Below are 24,988 nucleotides of genomic sequence, written 5' to 3'. Positions count from 1 at the left end.
ATATACATATAAGCGTAAATTACATCACTTTGCGTCGTAACATTAATGCGCATCAACATTCATCTGTCTGATGAGGCATGTGAACGGTTATTCCAATTGTTTCAGAAACCTGAATGCTGGATCTTACCCAAATATTGATTGCATGTAAACATACTCAATGTGTAATGTTTGTTTGCAGCTGGCCCGACACAACAAGGTGTTGCAGAACCTTCTGAAGCCTCCAAAGAAGAGCAAAGAAGGCGAAGAAGGCATCTCCTCCATGGTCAATTTAACTAATCCTTACATACCGTCAACATTGATCGACTTTGTTTCATGATTGATTGTTGTTGGATTTGTTTTGCCAGTTAAATTTGAACAATCGTCCGCTGTCTCAAATGTTGAAGTCATCAATACCAACTGCTGTTTTGGAACAAGACCCGCTGGAGTATTATGACATGCTCACTGCTCAAATAGAGGTACTAATGTAGTATACACATTACTGTGGCTGGATTTTTAGGCGTGATGTTGCGGGTTATGGAGTCACCTATGACCAAGGTGCGAGACCCAAGACCAAGGAGGATTGGGACGTCTTGTCTTTGTCGGTTCATCACTGTTAGCAAGCTGCTTAAGCCAAATGCTAACGAGCTAGCAGGCTGGCTGTATGTATATATATAGCATATATATATATATATCCATCCATCCATCTTCTTCTGCTTATATTTTTATAATTTTATGACGGTCAAACAAACGATCCGCTCGGGAGTGACAAGCATCCATCCCATCCATCCATCTTCTTCCGCTTATCCGGGGTCGGGTCGCGGGGGCAGCAGATTTAGGAGGGACTCCCAGACTTCTTTCACCCAGCCACTTCATCCAGCTCACCTTGGGGGATCCCAAGGCGTTCCCAGGCCAGCCGAGAGACATAGTCTCTAATCAGCGTATCTTGGGTCGTCCCCGGGGTCTCCTACCGGAGGCGTCCAGGAAGCATCCTGATGAGATGCTCGACCCACCTCATCTGGCTCCTCTCCACGTGGAAGAGCAGCGGCTCTACTCCAAGTCTCTCCCGGATGACCGAGCTCCTCACCCTATCTCTAAGGGAGAGCCCGGACACCCTGCGCGGGAAACTCATTTCGGCTGCTTTGCCTTTTGGCTCAGCTCTCTCTTCACCACGACGGACCGGTACAGAGTCCGCATTACTGCAGACTCTGCACCGATCCGCCTGTCGATCTCGCGCTCCATCCTGCCCTCACTCGTGAACAAGACCCCAAGATACTTGAACTCCTCCACTTGGGGCAGGATCTCATCCCCGATCCGGAGAGGGTTAGGGTTAGGGTGGACTCGGATTTGGAGGTGCTGACCCTCATCCCGACCGCTTCACACTCGGCTGCGAACCGCTCCAGTGAGAGCTGGAGATCACGGCCTGAAGAAGCCAACAGCACTACGTTATCTGCAAAAAGCAGAGACGAGATGCTTCCAAGATTACCGCCCACTTCAGAGACAGTAGGGATGCTCGGAGCCTGTGGCAAGGCAGTCAGACCATCACGCCGCAGAGCTGTGAGGGCGACGTCCCTCTGCTCAACGAACGGAACTGCTTCTTTGCTCGCTTCGACGCTCAGAACAGCACTTGCCCGCTGAAGACCCCTCCCCCTCTGAACGAGCAGCCCCTGTGCCTCTCTGCCGTTAGCGTGAGGAGGACGCTTGCCGCTATCAACACCCGTAAGGCGGCGGGCCCGGACAACATCCCGGGTTGAGCGCTGAAGGAATGCGCTGAGGAGCTGATGGATGTCTTCACGGACATCTTTAACATTTCCCTGCAGCAGGCCATCGTCCCGTCATGTTTCAAGGCTGCCACCATCATACCTGTGCCAAAAAATCCTGCTCCTTCCTGCTTCAATGACTACCACCCTGTGGCACTGACACCCATCGTTATGAAGTGCTTTGAGCGGCTTGTTCTGGCGCACATCAGATCTGTTCTTCCCCCCACCATAGACCCCTTCCAGTTTGCGTACCGAGCCAATCGGTCCTCTGAGGATGCCGTCTGCTCTGCCCTCCACTCTGCCCTCACCCACCTTGAGAACAGACTCGTATGTGAGATTGCTGTTTGTAGACTTCAGTTCTGCATTCAACACCATTGTTCCACAGCGTCTCATCTGCAAACTCAACAAGCTGGGCCTCAGTACCTACCTTTGCAACTGGCTACTGGACTTCCTCTGTCAGAGGCCTCAGGTAGTACGTGTTGGCGACAATGTCTCCGGCAGCATTACGCTGAGCACCGGGGCCCCTCAAGGCTGCGTGCTCAGTCCGCTGCTCTTCACCCTGCTGACGCATGACTGCAATGCAACCTACAGCAGCAACAGCGTGCTGAAATATGCCGACGACACGACTGTGGTGGGTCTCATCACCAGGGGCAACGAGACTCAATACAGGTCGGAGGTCGACCTTCTGGCCACGTGGTGCAGGGACAACCTCCTGCTGAACGTCAGCAAGACCAAGGAGATTGTTGTTGACTTCCGGAAGGGTCACACCCAACACCTGCCGCTGACCATTGACTGTGCTGTGGTGGAGAGAGTGAGCAGCACCAGATTCCTGTGGGTGCACATCAGTGAGGACCTCTCCTGGACCACCAACGCTGCGTCGCTGGCGAAGAAAGCTCAGTACTTTTCGTACAGTACTTAGCCTGTACTTTCTGCGGAAACTCAGGCGAGCAAGTGCTCCTCCTGCCGTCATGACCACATTCTACCGTGGCACCATTGAGAGCGTCCTCTCCAGTTGTATCTCTGTGTGGGGTGGTGGCTGCACTGAATACAACATGAAGGCTCTGGAGCGCATAGTGAACACTGCTGGTAAGATCATTGGGGATTCACTCCCCTCCCTGAAGGACATTTACACCTCCCGTCTCACCCGCAAGGCAACCGCGATTGTGTGTGATGTGAGTCACCCCGCTCACTCTTTGTTTGATCTTCTGCTCTCTGGGAAGAGGTACAGAAGCCTGCGCTCCCACACCACCAGACTCACCAACAGCTTCGTACTCCAAGCTGTCAGGATCCTGAATTCTCTCCCCCCTCCACCCTCGGCTGCATAACGTCGTGTTCTTTTGCGCTATATTCTGGCTGTCTGCTGTATGCAGGCTTGCTCCATTTTGCTCCTCTTATTTGTCTATTTATTTCTTTATTGTTTATTTATTGGGTTATTTGCTTATTACTTATTCATCGCTCTTGTCTATTCGTTTTTACTCTTCGTGCTATTTGCTGTATGTGTTGTGTTATGTGTCTAGTCACCATCTTCACCGTGTCTTAACATGTGAAGAAATTGACAATAAAGCAGACTATCTATCTATCTGTCTGTCTGTCTGTCTGTCTGTCTGTCTCTGTCTATCTATCTATTTTTCTGCTTTGGATGTCGGACAAAATTCGGTTGTCGAACCTCGCGAGATGACCCGCATGCCAACTGACTCCATTCGTTATTACGTTTTAATCACTCCAAGGATTGCATCAACTCTTATCATGCCTCCAAAGGAAGCAAGTGGGAGCAGTAAAGCCATCCTAAAACACAAAGACGCTCCTAAAGCAATGCGACAGTGAGAAACCCGGCGCGCAGCGGTTGCGTGATTGGACCAAACTAAGCTTCCAGCGCACTGGTCGATCTACGCTCCTACCCTCACCTGTGAGCTATGGGTCGTGACCGAAAGAACGAGATCCAGGATACAAGCGGCTGAAATGAGTTTCCTCCGCAGAGTGTCCGGGCTCTCCCTTAGAGATAGGGTGAGAAGCTCGGTCATCCGGGAGAGACTCGGAGTAGAGCCGCTGCTCCTCCACTTTGAGAGGAGCCAGATGAGGTGGCTCGGGCATCTCATCAGGATGCCTCCTGGACGCCTCCCTGGGGAGGTGTTCCAGGCATGTCCCACTGGTAGGAGACCCCGGGGACGACCAGGACGCGCTGGAGAGACTATGTCTTTCGGCTGGCCTGGGAACACCTTGGGATTCCCCGGGATGAGCTGGATGAAGTGGCTGGGGAGAGGGAAGTCTGGGAGTCCCTCCTAACCCGACTCCGGATAAGCGGAAGAAGATGGATGGATGGATGGATTGATGGATGGAGTTTTTTTTTCAATTCCTTTTCATTCTCTAAGGGCATCCAACATTTGCTCTAACTTCTACATTTTTCAACCAATTGAACCCATTTCAACTTTAAATTGTTCATCTTTTGCCTACCTATTCCACAACTTCCCACTTAACAAAAAAATCCACATTTTTAATTTGAAATTCACACCAATTTTTCCAAAATTTTATTTTTCCCTTCTAATTTCTACATTTTTTGACCGATTCAACCCGTTCATCTTTTGCCTATTAATTCCACAACTTCCCACCTACCAAAAATGCAACATTTCCAATTAACAAAACAACAATGTTTCTCCCTTCTAATTTCTACATTTTTCAACTAATTCAACCTGTTCCAACATCATTCTGCAACATCCCCCAAGTATCTATTTAGCTTCTTCACCTTCATATGCAATTTCTCCAGAAATTGCATTTTCTGGTTCTTCTATTTTCTTCTCCTTACTTTTATGTCCTACTACTCCTTCCACATAATTCATCCGTTTCACTCCATTCCAATTTCGACATATTCCAAAAATTAACGCGAGAGGTGCTTGCATTTTTTTAATTCCAAAAATCTTCCTTTTCGCAAATTTACAACAAATTTACAACAAATGTTTCCCTCTTTGTTCTTAAAGGCACATCCAACATCTCACATCTAAATCGCTCCAGTTTGAAATTCACATCATTCAGCAGATTCAATTCACATTAAGGAAGATTCTTGACATTCCCAAAATTAGTAAAAATAGTAAAAAGTAAAAATATTTCACATTTTCACGTTTAAAATGTCTGCAAAATTTCACAAAATTTCGTTTTTTACTTCTAATTTCTACATTTTCAACCAATTGAACTTATTCCAACTTTGACCTGTTCATCTTTTGCCTACCTATTCCACAACTTACCACTTACCAATAATTCCAAATTTTCAATTTTGAAATTCACCCTGAATTCTCCAAAATTTTGTCTTACACTTCTCATTTCTACATTTCTCAAGTAATTCAACTCATTTCAACATCATTCTGCAGCATTCCGTAAGAATGTACAGTGGAGCCTCGGTTTTCGAACACAATCCGTTCCAGAAGGTTGTTCGAGAAGTGAATCGTTCCAATTCCGAATCATGTTTTCCTATGACAAATGATGGAAAAAAAATTATCCGGTCCAAAAAAAACCCCCTGCCTTTTTTAAGCATGTTTTCATTTGCGCATTTCTGTCCGATCGCGCACTGGTCGCATTATTGTGAGAGAGCCGTCGCTGAAATTTAGAAAATATTTTAAAAGTCCTGATGTACTTTCCAAAATTTAAGTGGACCTCAGTGCGCAGGAAGGTTAATCTTTCCAATCGCGCAACTGCACCGCGCTGGTCGCATTATTGTGACAGAGCCTGAAAATTTGAAAATATTTTTAAAGTCCTAATGTACTTTCCAAAATTCAAGTTGACCTCAGTGCGCAGGGAGCTTAATTTTGTCCGATCTCTCAACTGCAGCGCACCGCCGAACGTGCAACCGTAGCGCGCCACCGAAGGCTCAACTGCACCGCGCTGGTCGCATTATTGTGACAGAACAATCGCTAAAATTTAGAAAATATTTTTAAAGTCCTAATGGACTTGCCAAAATTTAAGTGGACCTCAGTGCGCAGGGAGCATAATTTGGTCCGATCGCGCAACCGCAGCGCGCCGGGCGTTCACTGTCGCATTGCTTTAGGAGCGTCTTTGTGTTTTAGGAGGGCTTTACTGCTCCCACTTGCTTCCTTTGGAGGCATGATTAGAGTTGATGCAATCCCGAGAGTAAAGAGAATGTAAGAACGAACAGAGTCAGTTGGCATGCGGGTCCTCTCGGCTCATTTTGTGAGGTTCAACAACCGAATTTCGACCAACATCCGAAGCAAAAAATCGTGAATTTTTTGTTCGAATACCAAATTGTTTGAGAACCGGGTTCGAAAACCGAGGCTCAACTGTATTCAGTTTCATTGCCTTCACACGCAATTTCTCCAGAAATTGGATTTTCTAGTGTTTATTTTGATACTTTGTGTCCCCGTTTTATATTCCTGTTAAATTTGTTCATTTATTCATTTATATTAAACTACCCCTTCCATGTACTCCTGCTTCACTTCCCTCTGTAATTTAATGCCTAGTGTAGACTATATTCACTAGATACATCCTATGTATGAACTCATAGTAGTAGTATTGGTTAGATCACCAAATGATTCCCGAGCGCGGCGCCGCTGCTGCTCACTGCTCCCCTCTCCCCCAGGGGATGGATCAAAATCACATGGGGATGGGTTAAATGCAGAGGACAGAGCCCTTTGAGACTGCTTGTGATTTAGGGCTATATAAAAACTTGACTTGACTTGACTATTTTAAGGACACCTGTTAGGGTTGAAAATTTATCTTGATTGTATGATTATGTTGGAATGTAGACTATCTGTTCCCACAACATCGTAAACAAAGTGCTAAGACCCCCCTGCACTAAATGACCAGCGACAGAGGAAGCAATCAAACTTCTTCTGTTCCCAAACATCGTAAAAAAAAATTGCTAAGACCTTATCTGCTCTGATTTGACCAGATGCCAGGGGTTCACGAAGTCTGTGTCACCCCCACCCTGTTTTCTCTCAATACATACTCTCTTGCAAGAGACCAAAGGCAGACTGGTTTCAAGCATATCTATAGCGGCAGTGCTCGCTACAATTGCTTTTGCTTTCCTCTTGTTGCCAATGTGCCAGTATCTGACGAGGCCCTGCTCCCCACAGAACAAAATTTTTAACACAGGGTGCTGATGGCATCGCCGCTTGCAAGTGTAAAATAGCCAAGCTGTCTCTTCTTGCAAAGAAGTTAGAGTGAGCAACACTCTAACAACACCCAACTCTAATTACAGCAGACTATTAGTAGCAATAGCGTCTCATCCCCAATATATGAATCAGGAGCATTACACCAGACTTAACTTGGCTGATGCAGTTTACCCTCATTATGTGCAATTACCATGTCCCCACAAGGCATACACATACCCCATAATCCAACGTAGTTGCACCCATTCTAGAAGTATTGACCCACTGAAATTATTCATGAGTTAAAAGTGGCCTCATAACCTTTTCTGGATGCACAAAAAGTTGTTATGGATGTTGACACCATTATTACTTACTCTGATCAATGCAGCGATGGACACAAACTTCATCATGGACATTGAGGGGGTGAGTGGGGTGGATTTGGGCTGTTTTCTCTGGATGCTTATCTCTGTTGCATGGCTAGCGTAAAAAAAATTGATTAATCACCACTGAAATTTTGAAATTACAATGACATCACTGACACAATAATCCCCTCTCATTTTTAAACACCGGACCCTGCATTCCCTGTTGTTTGCTTATGAATAATTGATGATGTAGCAATAAACAAACTGTGTTTTGTGCTTGTGGGAGGTGGGAACATTGTTTTCTCTGCCCACAAGTAGCACTTTCTTATGATGTGTGTTGCATGTGTGCGTGCAGATTGTGCGAGAGGATCGCAGCATGGAGCAGATTGTGTTTCCCGTCCATCCCATCTGTGAATTCCTAACAGAGGAATCCAAGATACGTGTGTTCAATACGACAGAACAGGATGAGCAGGGCTCCAAGGTGACTCACTTCTTCGAGCAGACAGCCTTTCTGCATGGAGAGATGGAGTGGCAAAAGAAGCTACGGAGTGAGTCTGAGGGGCCGTCAGTGACATTATTCAGTATTACGTCTCACACAGTAATGACGTTTTTTTACTTAAGTTTTTTTTCAGAGATAGTTTTCAAATGCTCTCTCACTCACTACCTTAAACAGATTGACTACTGTTTCCAAAATTTAAGTGGACCTCAGTGCGCAGGAAGGTTAATCTTTAATCTCATTCACTACCAAATCATTTTCAGACATTTTACTGAAACACTTTCATATAATCAATTAAAATGTTTTCACATGTACTAATGAACACTAATAGCCAACAGAAAAAAAATTCATTCACATACACTATTGGAATGATCTCTCATGCACTACCAAGAAATTATTCACTCGTACGCGACTGGAAAAGTGTTCACCTACTATGACTAGTCGTTGTAGTGTGTTTAGGTGAATGATTTTCCAGTCGCATGTGAGTGAATAATTTGTTCGGTTTGGAAGATGAATGAATGATTATTCATCTTCCAAACCGTTTACCCTCAAGAGGGTTGTGGGTGTGCTGGAGCCTATCCCAGCTGTGCAGGGCAGGGTACACCTTCAATTGGTCGCCAGCCAATCTCGGCACACACACAACAGCCGTTCACACTCGCAATCACACCTACTGACATTTCAGAGCTGTCAATTGGCCTACCATGCATGCTTTTGGAATGTGAGGAAACTAAAAAAAACTTTCAGTCCAACAAAGATCTCTACTAATATGGTATGTCCCGTGGAATTTAGGCCCCATCAGTTTTGCTCATTGCACAGAACATTGTATTATGCCATTGCCTTATCAAATCTGCCTTAGATAGTGTGTGACTTCACTCTAAATTATTTGACGTTATATACATTCAATGAGACCTCAAAGTAATAAGTAAACACCAGTGATAGAATAATAACCCGAGAGCAGGGGTCTCAAACTCGATTTACCTGGGGGCCACTGGAGGCAGTCTGGGTGAGACTTGGCCGCATCAGGAGTTCCACAAGAAAAGTGCTGATAAAACATTCCAATGTACTCAAATATCTTTATTTTTAACACAAAATAATGAATTAAATAAATAAATAAAAAATTTAATTAAAAAAATCAATCAGTAATAAATAAATGAAATAATAATGATCATACAGCAGATACAGACGAGTGAAGAAACCAAATTGACTGACTGACTGGCTGATGAGAAAATCGCTGATAAAACATTCCAATGTTCTCAAATATCTATTCTTAACAGAAATAATGAATTATCCATCCATCCATTCATTTTCTATACCGCTTGTCCCCCCGGGGGTCGCGGACGTGCTGGAGCCTATCTCAGCAGTCATTGGGCAGTAGGCGGCGGGACACCCTGAACCGGTTGCCAGCCAATTGCAGGGCACACAGAGACAAATAATCAACTGCACTTGCACTCACACCTAGGGGCAATTTGGAGTGATCAATTGTCCTACCAAGCATGCTTTTGGGATGTGGGGGGAAACCGGAGTGCCCAGAGAAAACCCATGCAGGCACAGGGAGGGCACCCTCCTAACTGTGAGGCGGACGTGTGCCACCGAGCTGCCAAATAATGAATTAAATAAATAAATTTAAAAATCAATAAGAAAAATAAATCAATCAGTAATAAATAAACAAAATAATAATAATGATCATACAGCAGATATAGACGACTGAAGAAACCACATATTGACTGACTGGCTGACCGATCGACTGAGAGAAAACCACTTATTTTATTCAGTTTCAAATGTCTGTATTAACAGTTCTTTAACCTTTAACTTTCTGAACATGAATGGAACATTGAACATGAACTGTTCTGAACATGGCTTCTCTTGCCTATTTCTTGCTGCTAGAGACCTGGCAGCGCTTCTTCTTACATAGCCGAGCCACATTTGGCTTTGGGGAGTAAGCAGTGGAGACCCTCAGTAGGGCTTGAATATGATCGTTAGTAAGTCTGGACCTGTACTTGGACTTATTGACATTCAAGGTGGAGAAGAGCTTCTTACACAAGTATGTACTCCCAAAAAGACACATGGTACGCTTGAACATTCGGGAAATCTCTGGGAAGCTGGGGCTCAACTCTCAAAAATTGCCCAAGCTTGTCTTCTTTTCCACTCACTTCCCTGAACTTGGCTTTGACTGCAGAGTTGCACTGCAGGTCAATGAGCTCCATTTGAAGCACATCAAAGGAGAAGGGGTCCGCAAAAATTTTAAATGTGCCTTTGTGCGTCGTGAAGTCTGCAAATCTGTGATCAAATTCCTCCTGTAGCTTCAAAATGGCTTCAACATACTTCTCACGAGTGCCTTGCATGCTGGAAAATGGCAAAGGTTTGAAAGCCGGGCTTTCCATCACACAAGTTTTGTGCAGAATGCTCTCACGTTGTCTTAGACAGCACTGACAAGTTTCCCCTGGCCTTGTAGGTTCTTGTTCAGTACATTAATGTTCGTCCTTTGCTTTCGAAGATGACCATGTAACTTCACAGTGTCTTATGTGTGCGGAGATGGCCGATGAGGCCAATCCCTGCACGGAATGACCGGTTGCTGTGGGGGCAGGTTAAGATTGATGGCTGGTTGGTAGGGAAGAACTGTCTTTGGTTTTGGGAAGTTTTCGTTTCCGTTCCGCTTCGTGGATGTGTCACTTTTCAAAGTCTGCAACGCCGTGCTTGACTGCAGAGCGCCAGTTTGGTTGGTGTTGGGCATCGGCCTCCCAGGTCTCTGGGTCTAGACCCCAGCTTTTGAGACTGGCCTTTAGGGTGTCCTTGTACCACTTCCGCTTGCCGCCACGAGAGCGCTTGCCAATATGTAGTTTGCCGTACAGAAGCCTTTTTGGCGTTCATCTGGCATGCGGCAGACATGACCAGCCCATCTCAGATGGGAGTGCTTGAGGATGGCATAGATGCTTTCTTTCTCTGCCCTGTGGAGCACTTCAGTGTCTGGGATCTTGTCCTGCCATCTGATGTTCAGTAGCTTCCTGAGGCATCTCATGTGGAAGGCATTGAGCTGCTTTGCATGTCGGCTGTAGGTGGTTCATGTCTCACAGGCATAGAGCAGGGAGGGGAGGACAACAGCACAGTAGACCTTGAGTTTGATCTGCAGGCTGAGCCCTTTACGTTCACAGACAGAGCTGCGGAGTCTGCCGAAGGCTGCACACCCTGTGCATGATTTCCTTATCTATATTGGTCGTACGGGACAGGGTGCTACCTAGGTAGATGAACTTTTCAGCTGCCGTGAGATGTTTACAATTCACGCTGATGAGGGGCTCAGTGTGAAGGGCTCCAGGAGCAGGTAGGTACATCACCTCTGTTTTTTTTGTGCTAATGGTGAGGCCAAAGTCAGAGCATGCTGTGGCAAAGATGTCCATGCTCAGTTGTATTTCCATCTGGCTGGATGCATTGAGTGCGCAGTCGTCCGTGAAGAGGAAGTCGTGGACTGTGGTCGTCTGCACTCCAGTTTTTGCTTGTAGTCTCCGTAGGTTGAACAGCTTGCCATTGGTGCGGTAGTGCAGGTCTATTCCCATGTCCCTAAAACGGTATGTCTGTCAGCATAGCTGAGAACATCATGCTGAACAAAGTGGGTGCCAGAACACAGCCCTGATGACTCCATTTTCCACCTGGAAGGGCTCAGAGTATGCACCGTTGTCTTGGACTCGTGCCTGCATTCCATCATGGAATTCGTGGACCATGTGGAGAAAGATGTTGGATAAAGACAGCCAGACTTTGACATGATCTTCCAGAGCCCCTCACGGTAAACAGTGTCGAAGGCTTTCGTCAGACCTACAAAGGTGGAGTACAGACTGACGTTCTGTTCACGACACTTCTCTTGAAGTTGGCGAGCAGCAAAGATCATGTCAACAGTTCCATGACCCTGCCTGAATCCGCACTGGCTCTTTGGAAGGAGGACTTCATGCTCAAGATCTTCTGTCAGACGGCTCAGGAGAATTCTGGCCAGGATTTTGCCTGCTACAGACAGCACAGCAATGCCACGGTGGTTGTTGCAGTCCTGCCGGTTACCCTTTCGCTTGTATAGGTGGACGATGGAGGCATCTTTGAACTCCTGTGGTAGCTTCCCTTGGCTCCACATGGTGCAAAAGAGATCTGTCAGATGTTTGGTCAGGGAAGGTCCACATAGAGTTCTGCTGGAATTACATCCGAGCCAGGTGCTTTGCCGTTAGGAAGTCCTCTGATGGCTTTGGTGACTTCAGCTTCAGTTGGTGGCTCATCAAGAGCAGTGTTGACTGGCACTTGAGGGAGGCACGCAATGGCTTCATCATTGATGATTGAGGGGCGGTTGAGGATGCCGCTGAAGTGCTCAGCTCTTCTCTCTGTTTGTGACCAGGGTGTTGCCATCAGAGCTGAGGAGAGGGCGCTGTAGAAGTTCTTGCTCTTGTCAGCCTTCCTGCTAAGCCAGTGTTCCTGGATTTGACGTAGCTCTTGCTGGGTGGTTGCTTTGATGTTCTTGAGGGCAGACTGTTTTTGAGGCGATGTTGGATCACTGAGGTGGGCTCTGTGTAGGCAATTCTTTTCCTGGAGAAGATCTCTGATGTGGTCATCATTCTCGTCGAACCAGTCCTGCTGCCTGCAGACTGGAGGTCCTACCGCTTTGAAGGCAACCGTGTGAACAATGTCTCTGAATGCAGCCCAGTCAAACTCCACGTTCCCTGAAGGTTTCAGGTCTTCTAGTTTACTAGTGAGCTCTTCATCCAGGGATTGCTTCACAGAGGCATCGGCGAGCCTGGAGACGTTCAAACGCTTCGGGGGTTTGGAACCTTGAGGCCTTCTGGGAGGGTAGATCTTGATGTTCAGCTTTGATTCCAGGAGCCTGTGGTCAGTCCAGCACTCTGCACCACACACTGCCTTCGTGACCCTGACATCCCGTCTGTCCCTTTGCCTGACGATGACATAGTCCAGTAGATGCCAATGTCTTGAGCGAGGGTGCATCCAGGAGGTCCTGTTGCGCTTTGGAAGGCAGAAAACCGAGTTGGTGATCAGGAGCTCGTGTGACGCACAGGTTCTCCAGCAGTAGGGTGCCATTGCTGTCACAGCTGCCCGTGCCATTTTTGCCGAGGACCCCTTCCCAGAACTTGTGGTCAGTGCCGACTCTGGCAGTAAAGTTGCCAAGAATGATGAGCGTATCTGCCCTGGGCAATGCAGTGATCGTGGCTGTCAGGTCCTCGTAGAACCTCTTCTTCACATCGTCTGGGTTAGTCATCGTGGGGGCGTAGGTGCTGATAAGTGTGGCAAAGTGTTTGCCAGGAAGAGGCAGGCGCAGTGTCATCAGGCAGTCATTGACACCTTTGGGAAGCGCAGCCAACTTACAATACAGTACATTAAGCTCATGTTTGATCTCAACAAGAAAGGCCATGAGCCATTTGGGATCACCTGGCACAGGAACACCGTCCTTGAAGTCTTTTACTTCTGCTCTCAACTCAAAATATCTCATTAATACGGAAATGCACTCTGCCACGGTGTTGGCAGAAAGGCCTTTTTTTTCTGGACAGACAATATGTGCATCCTGTAATATGCACTTTTTGACAAATTCACCTGTTCGATGTCCCGCCCTCCAAAGCCATTGACCTCACTGTGATTGGTTCATTCAGCTCCGCACACAAGTGTCATTCATATCAATCTTGTGGGGAGCACTAACGAGGGCCTAGAGCAGGGGTGGGCAAATGTTTTGACTTGCGGGCCGAATTGGGTTCTAAATTGGCCGAACCAGGAGCAGATGGATGTAGTTTTTGTGTGAAGTAATATAAATGACATCTAAAGTGTTAAATCCGCATTTGTTTTATTTAGTGATCCAACCCTCCGTTTTTAAGGGTTAGAACATTTCCTTTAACCCCGTTGCTGTAACGCAGCCCTGATGGGGAGATGAAGGTTTCCAGGTTGGAGCGAAAGAAGACTCGTCCGAGACTAACCGCTGTTTACCCAACCAACCTCTCATTCAGATTGATTCGTCTCTAGCGAGCGCCAGCCCCTTTAAAGTCAACCTGAAACCGGTGCAGGGTAACTACTTGGCCGAGACCCAAAATCAGGATGACCACGTCCGTTTTAGCGGCTCAACTTTCTGTTTCGATTTGTAGCTCTTGTTTCCGCTCGGAAGAATTTAGCTATCCTTGGTAGGATCGCAAGGGCTCGTTTTGTAAACTAGCATGCTCCCGCGCCAGCTGGGCCAAGACAACTATTTATCGGAGCATACATGACAGTACTGATGTTACAGGTCAACTTGTCTTCATATATTTAAATAACTGACACTGATGAGTTATGAACACAATGAAATTCATTACTTAAAATGTGTTTGGTCTTTTTTACTGTACATGTGAAATGTTTTTACTTTGTTACAGGTAGTGCCGTAATTTCTGGACTATAAACCGCGCCTGATTATAAGTCGCACGAGCAAAAATTAGGGGAAAAGGCACCGTACCAAGTCGCATGTGCATGCGAGGTATTTCCGGTTGATTTACGGTACACAGAAAGCCTTTTTAAAGTTTTAATAACATACCTTAACATTTTTTTCCAAACACTGCCTGTGACCCGGCAGTAATACCGCAGCAACACGGAAATAACACAGTACTAATAGGGCTGGATAAAAAAAAAACATACTGGTAAAAATCACTGAGACGCGGCGGTAACAAAGTCGCAACACGATAGCAGAGCACTAACAGGACTGGTTAAAAAAAAATACCAGTAAAAGTCACTGAGAGCCGTCTTCATCTTCCTCCTATGCACTGAAACCATCAAAGTCTTCCTCCTCAGTGTCAGATTGGAATAGCGTCAGATATACTTCGCCACATACTTTCTCAGTCTCTCTTCCGTTGCTTTTATGCATTTCTTCTTGCGTTTTCCATGATGAGGGTCTGTTCATGCTAATTTTATTCATGCACAAAGCGCTAAGTTAAATAAAACTAGCGAGCTACACATATAGCTCTAGAGTAGACGTGACCGGGAAATAAAGAAAGAAGAGTGACGCAACAAGATGTCATCACTACCCAGTTCCTCTAGTGACCGGAAGAGACCTCTACAGTGTCTGACCAGCTGTGGTTCCGACGTTAAGATCCAAATCGACTGCCTTTAACTTCAAAGCGGCATCACATGCATTTCTTTTGTCCCCCATAATGAGGGTTTGTGTATAAAAGCTTCCTTTCTTCAATAATGTCCATCTTGATCTTGTTCTGTCTCTTCTTTGTGTCAATTTCACGGCACTATTTGCCTGGCGGATGGACATGCGATAAACATACCACTCTTCTCCCCAGTGACCGTGTCACATATCCTTCCGCCTAGCAAAGCACCAACAGCGGTCCACAACCTTTTTACGAGTCATCACATAAATCTTGAAAAATCCATAGATACGCCGCACCGTACAACAAGCCGCAGGGTTCAAAACTTGAGCAAAAAGTAGCGGCTTATAGTCCGGAAATTACAGTAACTAAAAATGTTAAGTTTCAAATTGGATAGGGAGTGGGACTAAAGTCCTACTTCTTCCCAATCCTTTTCAGGTGTGTAAACCTGCACCTCTGATCCTTATGTTCTGATTATTGTATTTTGTTTATAGCTAGTCTCATGCAAAGTCAAAATTTACATGACTTTACTTTGATTTATTGATTTATTGTTTGAAACAAATAAATTCAGTCATTCACATTCGATGCGAGAGATAATCCTGATTATTACGTCCATGGCAGTCACTCATAAATGAGCATGCCTGCATGCACACATCCATTTCTGTGTGTACGCTTAAATGACACACGTGTGTGGCAGGCATGCCAGTACTCTATTGGTTCTCCAGGAGAATGACACTGTGGGGCACCATCTCCTTCAACCTGGCTGTCTTCATCAACCTCATCATCGCCTTCTTCTACCCATATGATTCAGGACAAGGTGCCATTGAGCATTTTCAGTTGATGTGTCATGTCCTGTGTGTATAGCCAGAAGCTTATCTCCTACCCCTTCTCCGCCCTACCAGCTGGAGCCATCGATGACTCTCTGCTATTGATGCTGTTCTGGGTTCTGACCGGGCTGTCCATGCTAGCCTTGCTCTCTCAGCGCTATGGCCTCCAGCCGCTGACTTTAGCACTCATCCTGAGGTCTATCTACCACCTGGGTATCGGGAACACACTCATCCTTCTGGGCACGCTCAATGTAAGACCACCCAAATCATGTCTGATAAAAGACTCCAAAATGTCTAATGTGCCTATCCTGACCGTATACAGTCCCCTCCAAAGACAAGGTCATTTCTTTTGTTGTTTTGTTTCCCAAAGACATGTAGGTTTCAGATTAAAAGATGAATGAAACAAAACATTTAGAAGTCCAGGTTTCAATGAATGGCATTCACATCCAGTTATGTTAAACTGAGGACAGAGCACCTTTTGTTTGAACCCACCCACTTTTAGAGAGTAAAAGTATTGGAATATGTGACTTTTTCAAGTTGCTCAGGTGTTGGGTTTTAGATTATTCTTAAAAATTTAGTCTTTTACTTCGAGTTTTACCTATGAGAAGTGCATTTGCTGTTTAAGAGTATTTCACTCCCAACCGGACTCCTCCTCCACCCATCAGTAAAATTTGAAAACGCCGCTCAAAGGGGACGCTGCCTGGAGGACCATTGGATGGGCAGGGAGGAGAGGGTTGTAGATGGTTTGGCTGTGATCGACAGCAGCAGGTGATCTAATTAATTTATATACTTTGACAAACTATACCAAATAAACTAACCATGCTAATTAGTCACTCAACTGAAAATCAATATAAAGATGTTTTGAAACGCTACTATTCCAACTCCAACTCGCTACAGAGGTGTGTACAAAACTGAGCCACTTGTATACCATGAATAAATACAAACACTAGATGGCTTATGGGCGCTATGAGCCAATATGAAGGGACCTCATCTGAGGGTGGCCATCTTGTACAGGGCTACTAGATCACTCATAATCTTACTCGACGGAGCACGGACCTTGAAATAACTGGAAATTGCTTAACTCTCCCAAATACCAATTTTCAAACAGCTTGATTTGTCAAATAAACGTTGGAAATGTAGTTTCAAAAAAATAACTATTCAAGTGTTAAAGGGATGTTAAACCGAGGATGGTTCACTTTTCATTAACTACCTCAGTTTATGTATTTTGTATCAGTTTAATGAAGTTTATTTAATCCATTCATTTTGGAGGAATACAAAGTGAAAAATGAAACAAAGAATACTTTAAAACACGCACTTATGATGAGGAATAGGGCCACGCACCTCTTCCCTCCATGTCTTGGTTGATGACGTCACGGTAGGAAGCGATAACAACTTCCCCATTCTAAATCATTGTAGACTATTGCCTAAAATGTCCAAAATCAGTTATGGACATCTGTACTTATGACTACTTCAACATATCACAAGGATTAGCCTCTCGGTGGCTGATTTAAAAGAAACGGGTAGCCTCTCCGCAGCTGAAGTGCCCTGTCACGTCTATTTCCTTTCACCAGTCACCAACGTGCAAACATGACGCGTTCCGAGTGGATTAATGTATGCAGAATTGTTCATATGTTGTTATATAGTCAATTCAAATTGGTAAGGGTTCATTTGACTTACATTTACCCTAAGTCCGCGTATGGGGTACAACCTGTGCCGCCTATCCAAACAGCCACACTCAGCTGAAGCGTCGGCCTCTTCTCTGGAAATCTCTGGCTCCCAAATTTTCCAACAAGACAACCTGAGGGCGTTGCAACGCTGTCCAGGTCGAGGCTCCTGGCTGAGTCAGACTTCTGGTTGCAATGCTTGAGCACTTTCTTTGTTGCCTGGATTATTTTGAAGTTATGATTTGGTGTGTTGTCATAGCCTGGAAATCCAGTCATCGCTGTACCAACGACTGAGTCTGGTCATAATCAAACACATTTCCGAGGAGAGGTAAACCTGAGCAAACAGACAATAAAATGAACCAAGTTGTGAAAAGCAGACATGACGTAAAAAAAAAAAGAATGCTTACAGTTTTGTCAGCTGCTGCGTTTTTAATGAATATGTGTTTCTGTCATCTCTCGTGGGCCATTTTGAACAAGGATTGATTTCTGTCGCTGAAGAGTGATGTTTTGCACAAAGGACATATCACAGCGAATAAAGGATTTTAATTGGATGCCTCAATTTAAACCTGAGCCCAGCGGCTGTTGAGGGAGAGCTTTCTAGACCCATTTCCTTAGTGCGTGTAGCTTGCTAGGCTAGCGTTGTCATTATAAATGTATTGTCATGGCAGTGACATGGTTGCTGTCTTTATTTTAGCTGCTCAACAAGGTGGTGTTTGTTGTGAGCTTTGTGGGAAACAATGGAACATTCATCATGGGCTACAAGGCCATGGTGATGGACATGGAGTTCCTGTACCATCTGGGTTATGTCCTCACCTCCACATTGGGCCTCTTTGTGCACGAACTATTCTACAGCATCCTGGTATGTAGCTCATGAGCTCTGCTGACATGCGAAGGCATACTGCTACTAACAACCATGTCCATATTTTCAGCTCTTTGACCTGATTTACCGTGAGGAGACGCTGTTCAATGTGATCAAAAGTGTGACACGCAACGGACGGTCCATCCTACTGACTGCGCTGCTTGCCCTCATCCTTGTCTACCTCTTCTCCATTGTGGGTTTTCTGTGCCTCAAGGAGGACTTCATAATGGAGGTCGACCCGCTGCCACAGTTTGTTCCAGGTAATACCACAATGGTTACTCCTAAGATGTAATACATCGAATCTTGCTCGACAATGCTACCTGAGTGTTTGTTTTTTCAGCTTCTCAGCAGAGAAACACTGCGCAGGATTTCCTCAAGTCATGTTCCACAGATGGCATCCACTGTATGGCGGGGGAGGACGGTGTGGCTGAGAGTGAAGACAATGGTATGCATTCACTGTTGGTTCATGGTGCTTCAAAAGAAGGCTGGATTTAAGATTTTTGGGCCGAAATCACGATTTCGGACAACACGTTTCCAAGCTCTACAAAGCTGTGATTTTATTTGAAAGGCCTCCTACCCCCATGGTAATTCATCAATGGAATGGTAGTGTAGAGTAGACACACCACATTAAACAGTGCCACATTGTTTAAAAAAAATAAAAAGAGCATCACATCTATGTCCCATTGTCACCTATACTGCTGAAAGTGTATTCTTTAGATGGTGCTTGTTTTCATTTATAATACACATACTTCAACAAAACAAACACTTGTCCAGTTCCCCGACCATTAGTATTAGACCACCTGGTATTGGTACCATCTCCTTTACTGATTTATTTTAACCCAGAATAACAGCGGGAATGACTGAATACTCCACTGGTAAGGATTCTAACAGAGTTGAGGTAAACATTCATCATTGTTTTTGTCACATTCCATAGTCACAGACTCTTAGAAGTTGGTCAACATGGCAGCGCCACACACAATCAGATGTCTAAACTGTATATGAGCCAAGTCCAGTGTGGGCAATAACAGTAGCAGGAATCCTCTTAGTTATGCCTTGATAATTCCCATCAAGCACTGTGTCTACTGGCGCAAAAACTGTCTTTTGCATGAATATCCCATTGCAATATTTGTTCCTTTTGACTTTCCTCAACAATGTCTATCACCTGCGGTGGTTAAAGAAGCTCCAACTTCATCCGCAGTGATCTGTTGAAAATAAGGCTGACACCTTTGTAGTTGAATATGTAGTTCGGTATTTTTGACATTCATATAAGTGTGTTTGTGTTTGCGTGTGTGTGTGCGTGCTGTACACGAATGAGTTGTAATTTGTTCACTTTTGACGATTAGGCATGGCATATCGAGTTTTGATTCATAATTTTGCCAACTCAGATAAGATATGTGATGTCACCAGTACTTGCCTTATGTTCTTTGTGATCGTCCTCTGACAGCTTATGGGTTAAACTGCAGTTGAGGCAAAACCTGCCTCATACTAAGAAATCCCGCTTCCTTCTAATGAATGGAGGAGCAGAGGTGACACTTAAGTCACGTATGTGCAAGTCACAAGCAACTATTGAGTCGTAACCTGCAAGTCTCAAGTAATTCCTAAGTTATTGTGGAAAATAAATCAAGCAAGTCGAGTCAGCACCAAACTTTAAGCAAGTCATAAGTCAAGCCATGCAGTCTTGCTCAGTCATAACAAATGTTGGAGAGACTATTAAAGAATATTGAAGAATATTAAACAAATTGACTTATCATAACACCAACTAGAGCGGCTCGGTGGTGCACTGGGTAGCACGTCTGCCTCCGGCCCTCCCTGTGTGGAGTTTGCATGTTCTCCCCGAGTCCGCGTTGGTTTTCTGCGGGCACTCCGGTTTCCTCCCACATCCTAAAAACATGCTTGGTAGGCCGATTGAAGACTAAATTGTCCCTAGGTATGAGTGCGAGTGCGGATGATTGTTCGTCCTTGTGTGCCCTGCAATTGGCCTGGCAACTGGTTCAGGGTGTCCCCCGCCTACTGCCCGATGACGGCTGGGATAAGCTCCAGCACACCCGCGACCTCCATGGCGACAAAGCAGTTCAGAAAATGGATGGATGAATGGATAACACCAACTAGTACATTTTACACCCCGTCCATCCCGGCCCGCGCCATTGATGGTCCATTCCAGACCGGCAACTCATTCTCGGGCACCCGCGGCTGTGTCAGGACAACCCATCTCTGGACTGGGAAACTGACGCCGTGCGGAGATGGAGCGAACGCTGCCATCGCCAGTGCCTTAGAGCCACAGCCAGTCCGCTCAGCAACCCCGCTCCCATCCCGCCCCCTGGTATCCTGAACGTCCCAGCCCAGTACCACTACCTCAAGGAGGTGTTCAGTAAGGCAAAGGCCACCTCACTTCCTCTCCATCGCCCGTACGACTCTCATTGACCTGCGACCCAGCACGTCGCCACCCAAAGGCCGGATCTACTCCCTGTCTACTCCCGAGCGCAAGGCGATGGATGAGTACATCCAAGACTCACTCGCCGCCGGAATCATCTGGCCAACCTTCTTGCCCGCCAAAGCCAGGTTTTTCTTCGTGGACAAGAACGACAGTTCGCTCCGCCCTTGCATCGATTATCGAGGGCTGAACGACATCACTGTAAAACCGCTGCTCTCGTCAGCGTTCGAGAGTCTCAAACACGCCACCATCTTCACATAGTTGGACCTCAGGAATGCCTATCACCTGGTGCGCCTACGCGAGGGTGATGAGTGGAAGACGACCTTCTACACACCGGCATTATGAGTACTTGGTGGTCCCGTTCGGCCTGACCCAACGCCCTTGCTGTTTTTCAGTCATTAGTGAATGGCTTGCTGAGAGACATGCTCAATCGATTCATGTTCTGTTACCTGGATGACATCCTGATTTTCTCCCGTAACCTTGCCGAGCACGTCAGTCACATCTGGGCGGTGCTCCGCCGCATACTGGAAAACTCACTGTTCATCAAAGCGAAGAAGTGCGAGTTACACGCGCAAACGGTCAAGTTCCAGGGCTGCGTGGTGCGCCAGGGCTTGCTTGAAATGGACCTGGATAAAGTGAAGGTGATCGCTTCCTGGCCAGTCCCGTAAAAACGGAGACAGCTTCAGCACTTCCTAGGTTTTGCTAATTTTTATCGGCGCTTCATTCAGGGCGACAGCACATGAGGCCACCCGTGAGCAGGGTGGCCGCCCTGCTCACGGTGGACCGCCGCCTCCGCTCGGGCCTACCAGGAACTTAAGAGGAGGCTCACGTCTGCCCCCATCCTCAGGATGCCCAACCCCGAGCGGCAGTTCATTGTCGAGGTAGATGCCTCCGACGTGGGAGTCGAGGCGGTGCTGTTACAGTGCAACACGCAGGACAATAGGTTCAATCTGTGCACCTTCTTTTCCCACCACTTGTCGGCCTCTGAACATAACTACGACATCGGCAACCGGGAGCTTCTCGCCGTGAAAATGGCCCTGGAGGAGTGGAGGCACTGGCTGGATGGCGCGACAACCCCGTTCATCGTCTGGACCCCGACCACCGCAACCTAGAGTGCCTTAGGGCCTCATCGCCCCCCGACCGGACTCCTCCAAACTCTGTGTCCCACTATCGGATGGCAACATGGTAATCCTCACGGTCGTGGACCGTTTCAGTAAAATGGCACGGCTCATCGCTCTCCCCAAGCTTCCCACGGCCAAGCAGACTACCCAGGTCCTCCTCCGGGAGGTTTTCCGCTGTCACGGGACACCGTCTCCGACCGGGGCCCACAATTCACTGCCGTCTTCTGGGTCGAGTTCTGCCGCCTCCTGGGAGCCAAGGCCAGTCGCACGTCGGGGTCCACCCGCAGTCCAACGGATAGGCTAAGTGCCTCAACCAGCAGCTCGATAAATCCTTCCAATCCATTTCCGATGCATGTCATCAAGTAATCCAAAGTGGGCCCAACAACTCCCATGGGTTGAGTACGCGCATAACTCACTCCCCAGCTCTGCCATGAGCCTCTCTCCATTTCACTTCATTTCGGATAACAACCGCTTCTGTTTGAGGAACAGGAGCTGCCACCGAACTTGAGCGAGGGCTCGGTCCTCCGTCCTTCGATCTGTTGCCAACTACACCCGAATCAAAGATATATTATACACAGATTATAATTTCAAAATACCATATAACTGGTATACAACATGACTGTGAATTATACTTGCCATTTTTTGTTAAAACTGATGTTATTTGAATAAGGGCCAGGACTGTGGCCCAAAACATCCCCCAACTGCCACTTGAGACTGCAGGCGTGTCCGGCATGTAAGAGCTGAAGCCATTTCCTGTCTCCCTCTCTCTTGAACCTTTCTGTCTCTTGCTCTGGGAACTTGCAAACAATTTTTTAGGGGTCGGGGGAACCCCCTAACCTGGGCTCTGGTCTTTAATGACCTGCTGGAATGCCAAAGAACCTGCAGCTTCCTATTCTGCTTCACTACTAGCACATGGACACAACTGGGCCCATCCTAATGGTCCGTTCACACCAAAGTTTTTGCTCAAGTTTCTGGCGATGCAATTCATTCAGTCAATGGATTTTGCGCGTGCCAGCGCACCTGAGTGGAGTGTTTGGGGCGTGGGACGTGGGTATCCGCAACGCAAAACCACAATTTTTGCCTCTTCACGGGATATAAAACGAGTTAACTTTTAATGTGCTACGGACTTTGTGGAGAAGGAGAGGACCAAACGCAGGAAAAGATGATCATCCCAAAAAGTACAACATGTCTATGTAACAATACCGGGGAAAAAAGTAAGCAAGACCAGAATTGGGGAACTGAGAGCGGAAAAAAAATTGTCATCAAAGGAGTTAATTAAAATCAAAAAGTGTGCAGCAAGATGATGCAGATGAAGCGGCTGGCAGCCACTCACATTCTTCAGCACGTTTGCTTGCATTAAATTAAAGAGTTGTGCACAAAACTGTCATCATCACCAAGCGAAGCACTTCCCCCTCCATTGTGTGCTTCCAGCTGCTAATGAACAGCTGTCGGCATCAGCGTGTCAAAACGCTCGCGTGGTAAGTGAAGCGTGACGCTCACCGCACGTTTGGTGTGCATGTTGCATAAGGCCCTAAGCTGCTAAGTGCCACCTTTTTGTTCTACGAAATAATTGTTTTTGGCTGTGCACCAACACTTGTGGTTGCATTGACTCTGGTCTGCTGAAACGAGAAGAGTGGGTGTTTACACAGTTCACCTCAACAGCCAGGTGTGAAACACCAGGTGTCTTCGAGGGCTCGCCCGAGCATGTGCTATGCCATACCAGCCTTTCCTTTGTACATTTTTCATTTTATATTTAATTTTTCTCTCAACTTTTCCTGCCAATTCCTTCCTTCTTTGGCTTGGCCAGATGACTGCAGACCTCTTCCATCCAAGAAGACAATTGCAAATTAACGAGAGTGCAAAGAATTGGTGTTACAGGAGTTCAGTTGGTTCATAGCTATCCTTTGAGAACGTTCACACCATTTTATGCCCAGATCATTTATTTTGAGTTGATTTTATTATCTTGTTTATCTGATGATATTCTATTCGTTGCTATAGTTAGTTTTCTTTGACGTTCTCCTTGTAATTCCCATGTAGGTTTAGAGAATAAATGTCCACATCATAAAGCTGCATTGGGTAGTGTCCGTGTGTTCGTGTGTCTTTAAATAAACATTTGTCACCTCTAGGTTTTCAACACAACTGCAACATTGTATCTATATCCGCCCATTACTTAGGCTTTTCATCTGTTTAAGCCTTTTTAAACTTTGGAAAAAAAACAATGAAAGAAAGGTGGGGCACCTAGTGGTGGTGGTGGATTGTACTGCAGGCGGTAGAATTCCACCACCATGAGCTAAATAATTATTAAATTAATTTGTTAATTAAGAATTTATTAGTTCATTAATTTGCTCATTTATTCACTATAGTAGTGTTAATGTTGGTTCTCTTTTCTACTGAATATTAAAATTAACACAATTACACGCCTCACAGTTAGGAGGGTGCGGGTTCGATTCCAACTCCGGCCCTCCCTGTGTGGAGTTTGCATGTTCTCCCCGAGCCCGGGTGGGTTTTCTCCGGGCACTCCGGTTTCCTCCCATTGTCCCTAGGTATGAGTGCGAGTGCGGATGGTTGTTCGTCTCTGTGTGCCCTGCGATTGGCTGGCAACCGGTTCAGGGTGTCCCCCGCCTACTGCCCGATGACGGCTGGGATAGGCTCCAGCACGCCCGCGACCCCCGTGGGGACAAAGCGTTGTCCGCCCTGAAAGGGGAATCTCCCATCTGCGGTCCCATGTCAAGGTTTCTCATGTTTCCATCAGTTGGGATTTTATGAGTTTTTTTCTTGCCCTCCTGGGGTTAAGATCAGGGAAAGTGGAGAATAATTGACAACTGTGAGCATGAGAAGCCCTTTTAGACGTTTCTGTGATTAAGGGCTACATAGATAAAGTTAATTTTACACCAAAAACATCAAATTCAAAGAAACAGTTTGACTGACAACACGGTTCATTCAAGCTTTTTAAAACACCAACAGATTGTGTGAAGAAGTGCAACTAATGCAGCAGAATTTTCAATTGCTCTAACGAGGCATCTTTATATTTTATTTAATTGTACAGTCATCCCTCGCTATATCACGGTTCACCTTTCACAGCCTCACTGCTTCACGGATTTCTTTCACAGTGCATTGTGTTATCGCTTCAGATGAAAAAGACACGACAGAGTGGAGTCAGGCCGTAGAAACGCACTATATATTACGTACTGATGATTAAAATTATTATTTTACTGTAGTTATCTAGAAGAAAGAGTATACTTCTCTTTGTTAAACAAATGCTTGGGCCTGAAAACATTTTGTCCTTTGGTTTCAATGTTATACCTGTATAATAA

The 24,988-nt window shown here is 46.0% G+C and overlaps 1 protein-coding gene across 8 annotated transcripts in view; it reads left to right on the top strand.

The window, feature by feature from the left end:
- The window catches only part of itpr3 (inositol 1,4,5-trisphosphate receptor, type 3), a 321,535-nt gene that overhangs the window by 260,503 nt on the left and 36,044 nt on the right, over positions 1-24,988 (top strand). For 6 of the 8 annotated variants that reach the window (XM_085910327.1, XM_085910318.1, XM_085910310.1 and 3 more), the window contains 8 exons: positions 179-262; positions 345-455; positions 7,547-7,739; positions 15,470-15,589; positions 15,675-15,850; positions 17,958-18,122; positions 18,193-18,382; positions 18,463-18,567. In XM_085910327.1, the coding sequence (XP_085766453.1) occupies positions 179-262; positions 345-455; positions 7,547-7,739; positions 15,470-15,589; positions 15,675-15,850; positions 17,958-18,122; positions 18,193-18,382; positions 18,463-18,567 (1,144 nt within the window). Of the gene's footprint in view, positions 1-178; positions 263-344; positions 456-7,217; positions 7,253-7,546; positions 7,740-15,469; positions 15,590-15,674; positions 15,851-17,957; positions 18,123-18,192; positions 18,383-18,462; positions 18,568-24,988 lie in introns of those variants that run through there. The other 2 variants (XM_085910344.1, XM_085910353.1) reach the window with 2 other exon arrangements.

Source organism: Syngnathus leptorhynchus, chromosome 1 (genome assembly GCF_054491065.1).
Source record: "Syngnathus leptorhynchus isolate UIUO chromosome 1, UIUO_Slep, whole genome shotgun sequence".
NCBI classification, from domain to species: domain Eukaryota; kingdom Metazoa; phylum Chordata; class Actinopteri; order Syngnathiformes; family Syngnathidae; genus Syngnathus; species Syngnathus leptorhynchus.
Note: the sequence above shows the minus strand (reverse complement) of the source record. Positions and strands in the feature narration are given on the sequence as shown.